The sequence below is a fragment of the Myotis myotis genome, unplaced genomic scaffold (assembly GCF_014108235.1).
Source record: "Myotis myotis isolate mMyoMyo1 unplaced genomic scaffold, mMyoMyo1.p scaffold_m19_p_19, whole genome shotgun sequence".
NCBI lineage: Eukaryota > Metazoa > Chordata > Mammalia > Chiroptera > Vespertilionidae > Myotis > Myotis myotis.
Window position 1 is genome coordinate 1,254,131 of NW_023416323.1, and position 16,729 is coordinate 1,270,859.

A 16,729-nucleotide genomic window follows, 5' to 3' on the forward strand; every position below is an offset into this window, starting at 1 on the left:
CTGTGTAGTGGTAGAGGTAGCGGTAGCTACTACTTACTCAGTGCCTGTTACTCTCCCTTCCCACGCCTGTTCCAGCTACACTGCCAGATCCTCAGGCACGCACCTACCTCGGCTTCTGCACTGGCTCTTTCCTCCCCCTGGAACTCTTCCCAGACCAGTTGCCCCGCTTCTTCCCTCACCCGTTCAGTCTCTGCTCAAATGCCACCTGCTCAGGGAAGCCCTCCTGGATCACCCCACTGAAACCGACCACACCTCGCCTGTACTTGGCATCTTCTTCAATCTGGCTTGTTTTCCCCCGTTTTATTTACCACTGCCAGACAGCCAGAGATTAGATAACACAAATCTACGCCCCAACGCCCCAAGGGCAGGGACTTTGCTTTGTTTGCTGCTGTGACCACACTCCTGGGCCAGTGCCTGACACTTAGTAAATACTGAAGGAATTTGCCAAGTCCTCCAAGTGGGTTAGCAGCTGTTCAAAGATCTTATCTGCATTAGATTGCTCTGATTGGTCAGAAGCATTCTAACACAGAGAGGCTATTTTATCTTTTGCATTTTATTTTACTTAAAAAAAAAATGTATTGGCCTGGCCGGGTAGCTCAGTTGATTAGAGCTACCTGATATGCAAGGTTGCAGGTCTGATTCCCGTCAGGACACATACAAGAATCAACCAATGAATGCATAAATGAGTGGAACAACAAATCAATGTTTCTCTCTTTCTCCCTTCCTCTCTCTCTAAAATCAATAAATTAAAAAGATGTAGTATGAATCTTTACACACAGAAAAGGAAGCAGAATGACATATGTTACCTTAATCCAGCGGTTCTCAACCTGTGGGTCGCGACCCCTTTGGCGGTCCAATGACCCTTTCACAGGGGTCGCCTAAGACCATCCTGCATATCGGATATTTACATTACGATTCATAACAGTAACAACATGACAGTTATGAAGTAGCAACGAAAATAATTTTATGGTTGGGTCACAACATGAGGAGCTGTATTTAAAGGGCCAGAAGGCTGAGAACCACTGCATACTTTGGCTTTTTTTTCCCCCTACAGTATATTAAAGTAGATGCAGACATCAATGACATTAACCTCTAAATATTTCAGGGAGCTATAAAAATTAAGAACAATTTTCCCACATAACCACAAAGACCTTGTCATAACAGCACTATATACTTTTTGGCTGAAGTATTTTAAAGCAAATTAGAGACATATTATTTCAAGCCCAAATATTTCAACATTCGTCTCTAAATGGTAAGACATTTCCCCACGTAACTACAATGCCATTGCCCCTCCTAACAAAACTAACAAAAATCCAATATTATCTGATAATCAGCCACGAATTCCCCATCGGGACAAGTTTTAATCTGAGGGGTGAGGTTCCTTGCCCAAGATCCCAGAGAAGGAAGAGGGGTGGGGGGTGGGGGGCGCTGGAATTTGCACCCTGGGACACAGCTGTGGCTTGGCCCGGTGCGTCAGAGCAGAGCCCGCCCCCTGCTCCACAGGCCACGCCCTGGTAGAGGAAGCCTGGCAGGGGGTGGGTGACATGGGGGGGAGGTGGGGCGCCCACGCATCTAGAGCTGACTTGTTCTTTCGCCAAACGTGTGGGAGGAGCCCCAGGGCTAACAAAACTGTCTGCTTCCCGCGGCCAGACTCAGAAGTGCAGGAGGCCACGTACACGAGCCGCTGCCTACCATGGGCGTCCCGGGAATGCTGACGCCGCCGCTGCTGCTGCTGCTGCTGGTTCAAGCCTGCATTCCAGGTAGGGGCCGGGGCCCAGCACCCGCTCCGGGAACTGAGTGTGAGGGCGGGGAAGGGAGGGACGGGAGAGGAGGGGAGCTCAGCCTACAGCCCCTCCATTGAAATAATGGCTCTCCTCTCTGCAGCCCCACAGGGCACAGTGCCTAGCACACAGGATGTATGTGCTCGGGAAATACTAGTTGAGCGAAGGATTTAGCAGCAGCCACCTTTTAGTGAGTGCGCTCTTGCTCCCAGGTCGTCTTCTACGCTCTTTACTGGCAATTTCAAACTGGGAGGGCGGGATTATATTTCCTTCTGTTTTACTACACAGAAGGAAACTGAGGCAGAGAGAGGTTAAGTAACCGGTCCGAGGTCACACAGCCAGTTTTTGAATACGTGGGAGTCTGATCCCCGCAGGGTCATCCCACTGCTCTCTCCACTCTGTCACCACCCCCTCTCCCCCCGACATAGGGAGGACAGAGCATTTAACACAAGGTCCACAGAGTCCAGGCCGAGCGTCACGGAGGCAGAGGCTGGAGACCTAGGGCTGGTCTCTGGAAGACCCTCTCACCTGCTTTCCCCGGAAAATGTAGGGGAAAGGGTTGACAAACCTCGAGGAAATAGAGAAGGAACTGAGTCAGAGCGAGGTGGGAGGGGGGCTGTTTCGGGTTGAGGAGTATTTTGTCAATGAATAACCCGGAAAGCTCTCCCGACCGTTGAATGAGTAATAACTGGAGGACTCCGAATTTGGGGGCGGCGGGCAGGGAGCATATGTCAGGCCTGGAGGGCGGAGAATAGGTCTTGCAGCCGGGCTAGCCTGCGGAGCTATAACCTCGGGGCGGAGCTGGTGGGCGGGGAGAGGACCTGGGGGCGGAGCTAGTGGGCGGGGAGAGGACCTGGGGGCGGAGCTGGTGGGCGGGGAGAGAACCTCGGGGAGGAGCTAGCGGGCGGGGAGAGTACGTCGGGGCGGAGCTAGTGGGCGGGGAGAGAACCTAGGGGCGGAGCTGGTGGGCGGGGAGAGAGCCTGGGGGAGGAGCTAGAGGGCGGGGAGAGGACCTCGGGGCGGAGCTAGCGGGTGGGGCGGGGTTGAACCGCCGGGGGCTACTGTGCGAGCCAAGGCTTAGTTGGGTTAGATAGCCTGCAGGGGTGGGCAAACTTTTTGACTCGAGGGGCACAATGGGTTCTTAAAATGGACCGGAGGGCCGGAACAAAAGCATGGATGGAGTGTTTGTATGAACTAATATAAATTCAAAGTAAACATCATTACATAAAAGGGTACGGTCTTTTTTTTTTAGTTTTATTCATTTCAAACAAGCCGGATCCGGCCCGCGGGCCGTAGTTTGCCCACGGCTGGTAGAGAATCTCGGAGGGCTGACGGGCGGGGTTAGAAGTTCAGAGTGGACTGATGAGAGGAGAGAATGTTGGGAACAGACTTTGGAGGGGGTAGAACCTGGGGGAGCTCGGTGCGGGTAAAGTGAGTACAGGGCAGGGGAAACGGGTAGAACGTAAAGGTCCGCCGAGTCGCGTGAGGATGGCATGGCCCTAGGGGAGCTGGCGGAGTAGACCGAGGGTCGGCGGGATGGGGGAGCAGAGCTTGGCTTCCGGACGGACTGAGAGTGGAGATAGGGCTTTGAGGATAAGGCCCGCATGCAGACAGCTTTCTAGAGGAAATTAGCGAGAGGAGACGTTAGGGAAGGACTTGGGGGGGCGGGTTGGAGTCTTAGGAAAGGGGTGCGTAGATAGAACATTGAGAGAGAGAGACAAGGAGTGCACTGGGCTGGAAGAACGTGGCGCTCGAACCTGAGCGCACAGGGCTTGGAGACTTGGTCCTGGTATCAGGACATCAGGGAGCGAGAGGGGACCCTGGCGCAGAGCTGTAATAAACTCTCCTGTGATCCCGCTCTCTCCCTCAGCCACCTGGGGCCTGCGGTGCATGCGGTGTGAGAGGACCGGGCATTGCCAGGTGCAAGAGTGCGCGCCCGGCCAGGATCTCTGCAGGACCACGATCCTGAGCGTATGGCAAGGTAAGCCCCCACTCCAGCGCCACCGGGCATGCGCGTGACCAGGAGGCTTGTCTCACCAACTATCAGGGAAATGCAAACAGAAAGACCAGGAGACCGCTTCACGCCCACCAGACTGGCAGACATTTAAAAATCTGACAATGCTGGGGTCGATGGGCATGTGGAGCTGCAGATCCCGCCTTCAGGGGGCTCCACCTCACCGAGCGATTTGGCAATCTCTAGTGTAGACCGAGGAGTAGAGTGCCCTACAGCCAGCATTTCAACTCCTAGGAACATAGAAACACGAAGAACCTTGGCCGCGTCTGCCCGGGGACTGCATGTGCCCAGGGACACAGGTGTAAGAATGTTCTTAGCAGTGATGTTTGCGATAGGGAAAACTGGAAACACCCTGAAGTCACTTGGCAGCAGAGGAGAAAATTGTGATGTAATCACATAATGAAATATCACACAGTTTAAAGAAGAAACCAGAACGGGGGTATTAACATGGACACACCTAAAAAATATAAGGTGGACAGGGAAAAAAAGCATGTGGCAGAGTATGATACCCTTAAATATAAAGTGTGAAATATGTGAAGCAACAGTGTAAGAATTACCTACACCAGTGGTTGGCTCTGGACAGGGCATAGGGGAATGTGATAGGGCGGGGTGGGGTACCAAAGGCTTTCCCTGTATCTTTTAAGGTTAGTTTATTTTAAAAATATCTGCACTAAATGTAACAAAGTGCTTAATATTTTATAAAGTCGGATGATGAATGCACAGTAGTTATTATATCATTGTCTTATACTTTGGGGGTAAGCTTAAAGCATTTTCCTTTAAAACTTCATATGCGAGGCATCTCCCTGCTGATGACTAAGTGGGGAGGGAGAGGGAGATGGAGCTAGAAGGTCTCAGTGTTGTCACTGAGAGAGTAGGGTCCCTGTGAGGGGTGGGGAGGGGGGATGACTCTAGAAAAGACAGGATTGGACCCAAATCAGAATAGAGGCCTGAGGATCAGCCACAGGCGTGGTTACCTTAAGACCAGGAGTGTTAGAGGCTGGTTGAGCCCAGAGGAGCCTCCGGGGTAACACAGATACACTCCTCACAGAAGGGGAAGAGCTGGAGGTGGTGGAGACAGACTGTGCCCATCCCGAGAAGACCAATAGGACCATGAGCTATCGGATAGGCATGCAGATCATCACCCTGACAGAGGCCGTGTGTGGATTTGATTTGTGCAACCGGCCCAACCCTGGTGAGTACCACAGCCCTTGCCATGCCCAACCCCAAACGATCTCCAGCTTAACCCCATAGTCATCCCGATCCTACCCTCAGTCCTATGCCACCCAACCCCAACTCCATGCCTTACCCCAAGACCAACCCCAACTCAACCTCACCTCCAATCTCATCTCCAAATTCACTTTACCTCTAACACCCTCCCACTCAAATTCATCCTTGCTCCAAACACATCTCTAACCCCATCCCTGAATCAACCCCATCTCATCTCACACTGTTACCAGTCCCACCCACAAACTCATCCCCTTCCCTAACTCTGCCCCATCCCATACATGTCTGTGGGTTTTTTGTTTTTTATTGTTTAAAGCAGTGGTTCTCAACCTTCTGGCCCTTTAAATACAGTTCCTCATGTTGTGACCCAACCATAAAATTATTTTCGTTTCTACTTCATCACTGTAATGTTGCTACTGTTATAGATCGTAATGTCAATATCTGATATGAAGGATGGTCTTAGGCGACCCCTGTGAAAGGGTCGTTCGACCGCCAAAGGGGTCGCGACCCACAGGTTGAGAACCGCTGGTTTAAAGTATTACATCTGTCTCCTTTTCCCCGATTGATCCCCCCTCCCCCCCGCACATGTTTGTGTTTATGGTTGTTGAAGTATAAGATGCGACACCTACTCTTCCAAGGCTACGCTCACATACACTCAAGAGGTAGATGAGGTATCGCACTGAAGACTTGTCCTCTAACCTTTTCCATGGGACAGGAGATGGTTCGGGCAATAGATCATAAGGGACAGGGATACAAAGACCAGAGATACCAGAGGCTCAAAATTCTTAAGGGAAGTCAAAGAGGAGGGGGTCACAGGCCGAAGTGGGCTCAGAAAGTTCCCTAGAATAGACGCTCCTTGACTGTCGCAGTGGAAAGGATGTGAGGAAACGTGTTGAGTCCCGTGGCTTCAGGCTCTGGTCAGTTTACGGAAAAGACTTGGAAAGATTCCAGTTCCCCACATTTCCTTCCACAGGAGAGAAAGGGTGGGGAAGGAATGGAGGTCAGAGAGAGATTCCTTTTTCTGGCCCTAACGAGGAAGGAAATTGATTAAGACCAGTCCAGTCACAATGCCCTCAGTAAGCAGAGAGCCTGTATTTGTATTTTCTTCTTTTTAAAAAATAGGTTTTTATTGATTTCAGGGGGAGGGGTGGGGAGAGGGAGAAAGGGATAGAAACATCAATGATGAGAGAGAATCCGCGATCGGCTGTCTCCTGCACTCCCCACACCGGGGATCCAGCCTACAACCCGGGAATGTGCCCTTGGCCGGGAATGAATCCGTGACCTCCTGGTTCGTGGGTCAACACTCAACCCCTGAGGCACACTGTCCGGGCTGTACTGGGTTTTTCTTGTTCTTCATCCATCCTGACCTCAAGCTTTTATCTGTTGGTGGGAACGGAATCAGATGCTCATTTTCAAGGAAGTGATGCGGGAAATGACGCCAGCTTCCTCTGTGGTTAGATATGTCTAAGGAAAACATAATAATTGGGTCCAAGTAATGCTTCTAATGAGAGATAATATTCAAAATACTTCATAGTATCGATCAGTGCTGAAGGCATTGATCAATTGGAAGAGGCCCCTGGAGGCCCCCTGCTGGGTCTGGTGTTGCTCCATTAGCTGGTGGATCTTGGGGACATGAGGATTCTAAAGAAAGGGTTGAGGTGGTCAGGGGTCCACCAGAGAGCTTGGAGCAACAGCTGTCAATTCAGTAATTTAAAAACTGACATGCCCCTATCAGCCCCATTTCTAATGCCATCTTACCCTGCAGTGGTGACTAGGTAGTTGGTTAAACCACATCCTGTACGTAAGTGACACTGGGCACAGCTGTGACCCAGGCAGCCTCAGGCCCCGGTCCCACGGAGCTCACAGTCCAGGGGCGGGGGAGACCCATCGCCAGACAGTGACCGCCCTGAGTGATCAGAGCTGGGAGGGGGAGGCACAAGCAGAGGATGAGAACCGTAACAGGAGAAACAGAGACTGTGTCGTGGGGAAGCACAGCCCAGAACGGTCAGGGCTGAGCTGGGGGAACAGAGGCCAGAGAGGGCAGGGCTGGGCTACGTGAAGGGTAGGGGCTGTGGGACCCTGGAGGGGGCACTTGACCAGGTCAGGGAAGGTTTCCTGCAGGAAGCAACAGCTAAGCTGGATCTTGAGGGATGAAGGAGTGAGACTGTTAAAAAGACAGTGGAGCCCTAGCTGGTTTGGCTCAGAATAGAGCTACAACCTGGGGACTGATGGGTCCCAAGTTCAGTTCCCGTCAAAGTCACATGCCCTGATTGTGGGGTTGATTCCCAGTAGGGGGCGTGCAGGAGGCAGCCAATCAATGATTCTCTCTCATCATTGATGTTTCTATCTCTCTCTCCTCTCTTCCCTCCTCTCTGAAATCAATAAAAATAATAAGTAAATAAATAAAACCCTATAAAATAAAATAAAAAGACAGTGGAAAGGGTTTTCCAGGCAAAGGGAGCAACAGATACAAAGGCCCAGAGGTGGGTGGAAGAAGTATGGCTGGAGGAAAGGGTAACATGGGGCGAGAGGCATGGTGCATTATATTACACAGGGGTCAGGCTGTGGTGAGGAATATAGACTTCACCCTGGGAATGGGGGGAGGTCATGATGGAGGGATGCGGTGGTGGAGGGAAGATAGGAAAGGGGAGGCCAACTTGGGTGGATGAGGTTGTCCAGGTGACGATGAAGGTGGCTGCATTAGAGTGTCAGCCCTGCAGGTGGGGAGAAGTGGGTGGATTTTGGAGCTTTTTACCAGTAGATGACCAAGGGTTAGTGCCAGGTTAGACATGGCCGTGGTTTTGTAGTTCTGGTCACGATGGAGTCGATTGTATCAGACAAACCACCTGCCAATGACAGCTGTGAAAACTGGACAGATTATAAACAGTTATTTGAGGTCACTGACGGGCAGCAGATGAAGAAACGAAGCTGAGGTGCTACAGTCTTTGAAATAGGGAAGCGCAGACGTTGAATCTCTCAGACAAGCTGGGCTTTTCCTGGAGTGCACTTCCCAAAGGGCACCTGTGAGGGAGAAGCAGAAGCAGAAACCAGAGAGAGGTCGTCGCTGGGCCAAGAAGACAGAGGTGGAGTCTGGGGCTGTCCGTGTCTAGAAAATGAGAGGGAAAAGCCAGAGAAGGGAATCGGGAAATCTGCAGATGACTTCCTCAGTCATTGGCAGGCTGTGCAGGCATAAGGTGAGACTCCAAGGAACTCAGCAGGAAGTAGTACCGGGCAGCTACAGAACTGAGCAAGGGTTCCAGCAGGCAGAGGATGCTGGGCAGACCCAAGCTGCCAAGTTGGCAAGAAAGGCCTTGGTAACCATCTCCGGCTTTTCTCTGAGACCACACCCTAGGAGTAGGGGCAAAACTGAAATAGACGGGCCCCCCCAAAAAACCTACTTCCCATCGTCAGCAGGAAGAAAGCCTGGCTCTCTTTGGAAGAAGATACATCATTTTAAGCCTCTACAAATGTTCATCTATAATGTCTGGCATCTAATCAACACTTACGAGGTAGCTTGAAGAAAATAAAAAGGACCAATGGAACCCAAGAGGAAAATCCCACAATAGAAACAGAAGCGTAATTATTCAGACATTGGAGTTATTGCACGTGGAACTTTACAATAGCTGTGATCAATATATTGAAGAAAATAGAGGAAAGGATAAGTTTTAGCAGAAATCTGAGCCGGTTTGGCTCAGTAGGTAGAGCATCGGCCCGCAGACTAAATTAAGGGTCTCAGGTTAGATTCCGGTCAAGGGCACATACCTCCGCTGCAGGCTCGTCCCCGGCCCCAGTCAGGGCACATGCGGGAGGCAACCAATCAATGTGTCTCTCACATCAATGTTTTGCTCTCTCTCTGTCTCTCTCCCTCCCTTCCGCTCTCAGTAAAAATCAATGGAAAAATATCCTGAGGATTAACAAACAAACAAAATGTAAAAGAGCCCCAACTAGTTTGGCTCAGTGGATAGAGTGTCGTCCTCCTGATTGAAGGGTCCTGGGTTCGATTCCAGTCAAGGGCACTTGTCCAGGTTGCAGGCTGAATCCCCAGTAGGGGGTGTGCAGGAGGCAGCCGATCAATGAGTCTCTCTCATCATTGATGTTTCTCTCTCTCTCTCTCCCCCTTCCTCTCTGAAATGAATAAGATATATTTTTTTAAAATGTAAGAGAGTCAAACAGTAAATATAGAACAGTGACTGAAATTAAGAACTCGCTAGATATGCGTAATGGAGACCAGAAATAGCAGAGCAAAAGGATTAAAGATCTAGAAAACAGATCAGTAGAATGTCCACGTTGATACCTAGATGTGGAGGATCAAGAGTCTTCCAGGTTTCTGCCCCGGAGGAGTGGATGGGGCCACCTCGGAGACATGGAATTCAGGAGAAAGAGCAGGCCTGGGGAGAGGACGGAGAGTTTCATTCAGGGCACGTAGAGATTCGGGTGTTTGAGGGATAGCCAGGCGGCCTCCAGGGTGCAGCTGGTTATATAGGTGTGGAGGTCAGAGAGATGTCTGGCCTGGAGAGAGATGTTTGAGTTCCCAGCAGGTGAGTGGAAATGAAGCCACATCAATAGGTAACATCCCCATGGGAGAGAGTGTGCACCGTGGAAAATGCAAAGGGCCTAAGACAACCCTGAGAATCACCCACACTTAGAAGAGCCACACAAGGAGAGTCCCCACAGGAGACCCATGGGGCTGCTTGAGTGTCCTTACAACATGGCAGCTGGCTTCCCCCGGAGCCAGTGATCAGACAGAGCTGGGGAAAGTTGCAATGTCTTTCCAAGGTAGCCCAGAAATCACACACCATCATTTACACGGTATCCTTTTGGTTACACGGGTCATCCCTATTCTTTTTCTTTTATATTTTATTTTATTTTTTTAAATATATTTGTATTGGTTTCAGAGAGGAAGGAAGAGGGAGAGAGAGATAGAAACATCCATGATGAGAGAGGATCATGGATCGGCTGCCTCCTGCAAGTCCCCCACTGGGGATTGAGCCTGCAACCCGGGCATGTGCCCTTGACCGGAATCGAACCTGGGACCTTTCAGTTCACAGACTGACGCTCTATCCACTGAGCCAAACCGGCTAGGGCTATTTTTATTTTTTTTTAAGTTTACTGACTTTGAGAGAGAGAGAAAGGGAGAGGGAGAGAGAAATGTCGATAGGCTGCCTTCCGCAGGATGCTTCCCATCGAGGGAATCGAGCTGCCACCCAGGCGTGTGCCCTTGACCAGTACTTGAACCAGGAACCTCCTGGTGCTCAGGAAGATGCCCAACCAACAAGCCATACCAGGCAGGGCAGCCCTACTTATGGGAAAGGACTACACAAGGGCATAAGTGTCAGAAAGTAGGGATTACTGGGGGCTGTCTTGGAGACTGGCTACCACAGGGAGCAAGAGAAGAGTTTTAAGTAATTGTTCATTTACTCATTCATTCATTCATTCATTCAATAAATATTTATTCAGTATCTTCTCTGGCCCCGGCCCTCTGCTGGGTGGTATTGGGACACAGTCATGACAAAGACAGCTTTGGCCCTACCTACTCTCCTGGGGCTGAGAGTCCACTGAGGGAAATAAGCCTGTCTCCAGTCAGGGATGACCCGGAGTGAGCAGGGCTGGGATTGGGGGGGCTGAGGGGGTGGCGGGGCAGAGAGGCACCTGATCTAGCCTAAAAGGTCAGGGGTGCTTCTTGGGGAAGGTGAAATCGGAGAAGACGATTCCTGAAGAACGAGTAGGATATACGGAAAGTCGAGAGCAAGGGGACAGTAGATGCAAGGGCTGCACGTGTTGGGTGTATATTTGGGGACTGCGGGAAGCGGTGTGGAGTAGAGTATGAGGGACTAGTGAGGGAGATGAGGCAGGAAAGGTAGGCAGGACCCCGTCTTTGATGGGCCTTGAATGCCACGCTGAGAATCGTGGTTTTTATGCTGAGGGCACCGGAGAGACAGGGTCAGAGTTGAGTATTAGAAACATCCTTCTAGGGCCATGAGAGGAGGCACCGGGGCTGGGGCGGGAGTGGCAACAATGGGCACCGGGAGGCCAGGGAGGGACTGGTCCTGAAGGAGGTCTGAGCTGGACCTGGTCTGGGGCCTGGAAAGGGGGAATGGGTTCCAGAAAAGACTCAGAATGGACAGGGTTTGCCGACGGGCTGGAGTGGGATAAGGAGGGATTGATGCTGAGGTGAGTCTTCAAGGGAGCTGGCTCTCCAGGACTCTCCCCGTGGACTCACCCTCCTGCTCCTCCCACGCAGGCCGGCCTCCCACCTTTCCCCGAAGCCGCTACCTCGAATGTGTTTCCTGTGCCTCTTCGGACCTGAGCTGTGAGCGGGGCCGGGACAAGAGCCTCCAGTGCCGAAACCCTGGTGAACAGTGCCTGGAGGTGGTGACCCACCAGGACCCGGCAGGTGAGCCCCAGCCTGCCAGCAGCTCCTCCTCCCTGCTTGGCTCCTTTCCAAGGCTGTACTTAAATCCCCAGATCGCAGGGAGTTAAGCCAGGTAGGAAGTTAGTCCTCCCACACACAAAAGTCCAGTGATGGGACGTCCGGGGCCACAAAGGTAGTTCAGTCACCTGGAATCCAGACGCTTTCTCGTCTCTGACATATCGCTGCCATTCTCAAGATTGCCTCACGGTCCACAGCAGCTGCCGGAGTCCCAGGCCTCGTGTCCAAGTTCCAGGAAGAGGGAGGGGAGCCCTGCGGGAGTGGCTCAGTCGGCTGAGCACTGTCCCATGCACCGAAAGGTTGCCAGTTCGATTCCCGGTCAGGGCACATACATGTGCCCAGTCGGGGAGCATATCCGGTCAAGATTTCTCTCTCACATCAATGTTTCTCTCTCTCCCTTCCTCTCTCTAAACATGTCTCCAGGTGAGGATTTTTAAAAAAATATTTTTATTAATTTCAGAGAAGAAGGGAGAGGAAGAGAGAGATAGAAACATCAATGATGAGAGAATCATTGATCGGCTGCCTCCTGCACGCCCCCTACTGGGGATCGAGCACACAACCCGGGCGTATGCCCTTGACTGGAATCGAACCCGGGACCCTTCAGTCCGTAAACCGAGGCTCTATCCACTGAGCCAAACCAGCTAGGGCTCCGGGTGAGGATTTTTTTTTAAATACACACAAAACAAGGAAGGTGAAAAGAAGGGGCAAAAAGGGGCACCTCTCATTTTGTAAGGGTTCTTTTTTCTGGAAATCCCATAAACCTTTCTACTTATATCACATTAGCCAGAACTTAGCCCCATGACTATAGATCCTGGGACTGGAAAACATGTCTTTGTCTAGTTATATGCTGCCCCAGAGGAAATGAGGGCCCTGTACTGAAGGGTGGAGCGGAGAACGGACAGACGGCTGCTGGGTGGGCCAAGCCAGGCTCGGGCCTTCATCAACCATCCGCCCTCTCCCCTGCCCCACAGGGAGCCCCGGAGATGAGCGCCACTCCCGAGGCTGCGGCAACCTCCCCGGCTGCCCAGGCCCCACCGGCTTTCACAACAACCACACCTTCCACTTCCTGCGGTGCTGCAACACCACCAAGTGCAATGGGGGCCCAGGTAAGGGGAGGGGCCGGCGTGGAGCTGGGATCTGGGATCTGGGAGGGAGGGGCACTGAGGACATGGCCGCTCTCTTGCGGGCACAGACCTCCGCTCTGGGTCTCTGCTTCTTCCTCTGGAAGGCAGACTTAGCAAGTCCTTCCTCAACGAAGGGTTTTGTGGGAATCCAATGAGTCTGTCCAACCTTCGCCAAGACCCTCAGGGGACGCTGCCTACATCCTCTGGAGTCCTTCCACTGCTCGCCACCCTGGTTTAAGCCACCGTGATCTCTCGCTTAGATTGTTGCAGTAACCTCCTCTGGTCCCCAGTGTTCAGCACGGCAACAAGAGAGATTTTTTTTTAATGTAAATAAGGTCCTGTCACTCTCCTTCCTCGAGCACTTGAACGTCCCCTTGCTCTGAGGATAAAACCAAAGGCCATGCTATGCCCTATGTAATGCATATCACACACACACACACACACACACACACACACACACACACACACACACGCTCTGCCTCCTGGTCTTTATTTAGTCCTGCAACTGCCAAACGCCGCCCTGCCTCAGGGCCTTTGCACACGCAGTGCCCTCCGCTGGGAACACGTCTCCCTGAGGAGTTCGCCTGACTGGCTAGTCCTCACTGGGGTCTCAGCTTTAAAGTATCATCCTCAGTGAAAGGTTCCTGCCCCTCCCCTTCCGTATACTCTCAGCCCATCCTGTCACTCTGTCTCTGTGGAAAGCGCTGTCCGGCAGAACTTCCCACAGCGACGGGGTGTCCTTCCCTGTGCATATGGTCGCCACTACCACAAATGGCCATGCAGCACTGGACATGGGAACCGAATTTTGAATTTTATTTCATCATTGTTCATTCATTCCAGTCAATGTAGGTGCAACCGTGTGTGGCTAGTGACTACCGCGTGGACAGGGTCACTGTAAACTCTGAGTTCTGTGAGAGTAGGGACTGTTTGATCTTACCCAGATGCTTACCCAGAACCTGGTCAGACAGGGGCGGGGGCGGGGGGGCGGGTCCTGAGAGTTGGGTTTCTCCCACAGGCCCCAGAGAGCCCCCAAAAGAGAGTGCGGTTCCAATGTCTGCCACAAGGGGGCGCCGTGCCACCTCAGGCTGAGAGCTGGGAGTCCGTGCAGGAGGACACCTCTCCCTTTACCCTAACCCTGTTTTAATGACCTTCGTCTCTTGTCTTCTCCGAAGTCACGGAGCTTGAAAAGCTGCCGCTGAATGGCCTCCAGTGCTACAGCTGTCAGGGGAACGGCACCCACGGATGTTCCTCCGAGGAGGCCTCCCTCACCGCCTGCCGAGGCCCCATGAACCAGTGTTTGGAGGCCACAGGCACTAACGGTGAGGCCCGTTGGGAGCTGGAGGGGGATGTGTAAGAGGTCACCTTCCAGTCCGGCTGGACTTGGTGGAGGTGGGTCTTCCTACGGGGTTTCCTGCTGCAGGGTACAGATTGCAGTAAGGAATTGGGACTTGCCCAGTCGGGAATGTGGACCAAATATATTTTTATTGAGTTCGGAGAAGGAGGGAGAGGGAGAGAGAGATAGAAACATCAATGATGAGGGAGAACCATGATTGGCTGCCTCCTACACGCCCCCTACTGGGGATCGAGCCCAAAACCCAGGCATGTGATGGGACTTCCTATGGACATCCCGGGCTCCCATCCTGTGAAGTCCTGGAAAGGTCTCTGTTCCAGTAATTCCCAGATATTTTGGTCTCAAGATTCCTTCACGACCCTATAAAGTATTGTTTCCGTCAGTTATATCTATCAGATATTAACTGCATTATAAATCAAAAGAGAAATTTTTATAAGATGTACTTATTAACTTATTTTAAAATAACAATTAAAAACTCATTACATGTGAATATATTTTTATGGAAAGAAAAAGACTACATTTTCCAAAATGAAGGAAAAAAAACTTTTAACGAGAAGACTGGCATTATTTTACACTTTTGCAAATCTCGTTGCTATCCGGCTTCATGGAAGGCCGCTGGGTCCTCAGAGCTGCTTCTGCATCCAGTCTGTTGCAGGACCACCTGTCCTGGTGGTTCTGGAGAACACCATTGTATGCCCACGGGAGCGGAAAAAGCCAAACGACGCTTTGGCATTATCATGAGAATGTGTTTAACGTCACAGACCCCTGCTGGGGTCCAACCCCAGCAGATCCAGGGGTCCCCAAAGGTGTGGACGGAGTCGGCGAAGAGGGAAGACTCGGAGGCAGCGTTCAGTTGATCAGCATGGTTGGGTTCTCTTGCCTGGTTCTATTGCCAGGTTCTCCAGCCAGGTTCTGTAGCCAGGTTCTGTAGCTATGTTCCCTCGCTAGGTTCTCCAGCCAGGTTCTCCAGGTTCTCCAGCCAGGTTCTGTAGCCAGGTTCTGTCTAGGTTCTTTTGCCAGGTTCAGTCACCAGGTTCTAGTCAGGTTCTCTTGCCATGTTCTATCCAGGTTCTGTAGCCAGGTTCTGTCTCTAGGTTCTTCAGCCAGGTTCTCTCACTAGGTTCTGTCTCTAGGTTCTGTGGCCAGTTTCTGTCCAGGATCTTTTGCCATGTTCTCTCCAGCGAAGTTCTTCTGTCTCTAGGTTCTGTGTAGGTTCTGTCTTCTTGGTTCTGTCTTCTAAGTTCTGTGTTGTTACATCTGTATTTATACCAGTTGATTCCAATCCTATCAATCTCTATTCCAAAGGTTAGGGCGTTTCTTATCTCCATTCCAGGGAGTAAAGATTATGTAGCTTAAGCATGATTGTTCGTAGTTAAAGTGATTAATTACCTGCCTGGCACTTAGTTAAGAGGTTTTATTCCCTCCCTAACTTCAGGGGAAAATCCCTACCTGGGGAAACAACCTTTCTCAGAGAGGTGACCTTGGTTAAAACACGTAGTGCCAAGAAGGTGAGCAAACATATCAAGAACAGTATGCCATATATGCCAGGTCCCTTGAAACAGCAAGGATGGACCGGCTCCCGGCAGACCCCCTGCGCCTCGCTCAGAGCCTCTGCGCTTTCTGGTGGTGTCCACCACAAGATGGTTCGTCACCCGGGGGAGCGCAGGCCCGAGAGCTGGGCGTCACACAGTCTTCTCTCTCCTCAGGGCCGGGGCACCCGAGCTACATGGTACGAGGCTGTGCGACGGCCTCCTGGTGCCAAGGCCTCCATGTGGCTGAAGGCTTCAAACTGACGGATCCCAACGTCTCCTGCTGCACTGGAAATGGCTGTAATCACCCCAACCGAGATGCCCAGTCCCGCCGGGGGGGCGCCCCCCGGCCCGGCCCTGCCCGCCTCAGCCTCACCATCACTCTACTTGTGACTGCACGCCTTTGGGGAGGCACTCTCCTCTGGACCTGACCCCCACACTCCCCCTGCCCTGGCTGGATCCAGGGGACCCCTCCGCCCTTCCCGCAGCTCCCAGGTCTGCTGCCTCGCTGTGTGACTTCAGGCCAGTGTGCTGCCTCCTCTGGGCCTCAGTGTTCCCAGCCGTGAAAACACCCGTCTCACAGAATTATGAGAAACGGAGGAGAAAAGCTAGAGAAAGGCTGCGGGCCAGCAGGAGTTCTTGTGATTACTAATATTGTTGCCCCCATTGTTGTTGTTATTAATTAATATTTGTTTTATTTAATATTTTATACTTTATATAAAGATTTTTATACCAATGAACAGGGTCAGACCTGCCCTTCTCCATAGCATATATCTATCTATCTATCTATCTATCTATCTATCTATCTATCTTTCTTTTTAAAATATATTTTTATTGATTTCAGAGAGGGAGGGAGAGATAGAAACATCAATGATGAGAGCCATTGATCTGCTGCCTCCTACACGCCCCCTACTGGGGATCGAGCCCGCAACCCGGGCATGTGCCCTGACTCAGAATCGAACCTGTGACCTCCAACCCCTGAGCCACATTGGCTGAGTGTGTCCATCTTTCAAAGATGCATGGGGGCACCCTTCCTCAGGCTCCTGGAAGTAGGGGTCACATGGTAGGACCCAGGTGGTCAAGGCCTCCGCTTGGGAGCAGTCCCATGGGGCTTCCACCGCAAGTCACCTCCACATCGATTTCTGGGCTCCAAATGCAAACTTCTCACTCACCCACCTCAGCACTAACCTTCCCGTCTCTTCTCCCAAACGCCAAAGGTCAAGACTACTTTGTTGTTCTACGTAGGCATGTCTCGTTTCCTGCGGCTCTGAGACAG

At 51.7% G+C, this 16,729-nt stretch overlaps 1 protein-coding gene across 3 annotated transcripts; it reads left to right on the top strand.

The window, feature by feature from the left end:
• The first annotated feature begins 1,604 nt into the window (after positions 1 to 1,604).
• Positions 1,605 to 16,193, top strand: PLAUR (plasminogen activator, urokinase receptor). 3 transcript variants are annotated; one of them, XM_036345874.1, is made up of 7 exons: positions 1,605 to 1,760; positions 3,652 to 3,762; positions 4,844 to 4,987; positions 11,261 to 11,413; positions 12,421 to 12,555; positions 13,746 to 13,892; positions 15,631 to 16,193. In XM_036345874.1, the coding sequence occupies exons 1-7, from the start codon at positions 1,694 to 1,696 to the stop codon at positions 15,882 to 15,884; spliced, it is 1,011 nt and encodes a 336-aa protein (XP_036201767.1). In that variant the 5' UTR covers positions 1,605 to 1,693; the 3' UTR covers positions 15,885 to 16,193. The 3 variants fall into 3 exon arrangements, with proteins under 3 accessions (XP_036201767.1, XP_036201769.1, XP_036201768.1); XM_036345876.1 differs by lacking the exon at positions 13,746 to 13,892; XM_036345875.1 differs by lacking the exon at positions 3,652 to 3,762 and having other exon boundaries at positions 1,645 to 1,760.
• The last annotated feature ends 536 nt before the right edge of the window (positions 16,194 to 16,729 follow it).

Bases quoted from the DNA above. Each gene is read 5' to 3' on its own strand.
- PLAUR (XM_036345874.1), top strand. From the start codon at position 1,694: ATGGGCGTCCCGGGAATGCTGACGCCGCCGCTGCTGCTGCTGCTGCTG. The intron at 1,761-3,651 runs GTAGGGGCCGGG...TCTCTCCCTCAG, and splicing joins GGTTCAAGCCTGCATTCCAG to CCACCTGGGGCCTGCGGTGC. The intron at 3,763-4,843 runs GTAAGCCCCCAC...CACTCCTCACAG, and splicing joins GATCCTGAGCGTATGGCAAG to AAGGGGAAGAGCTGGAGGTG.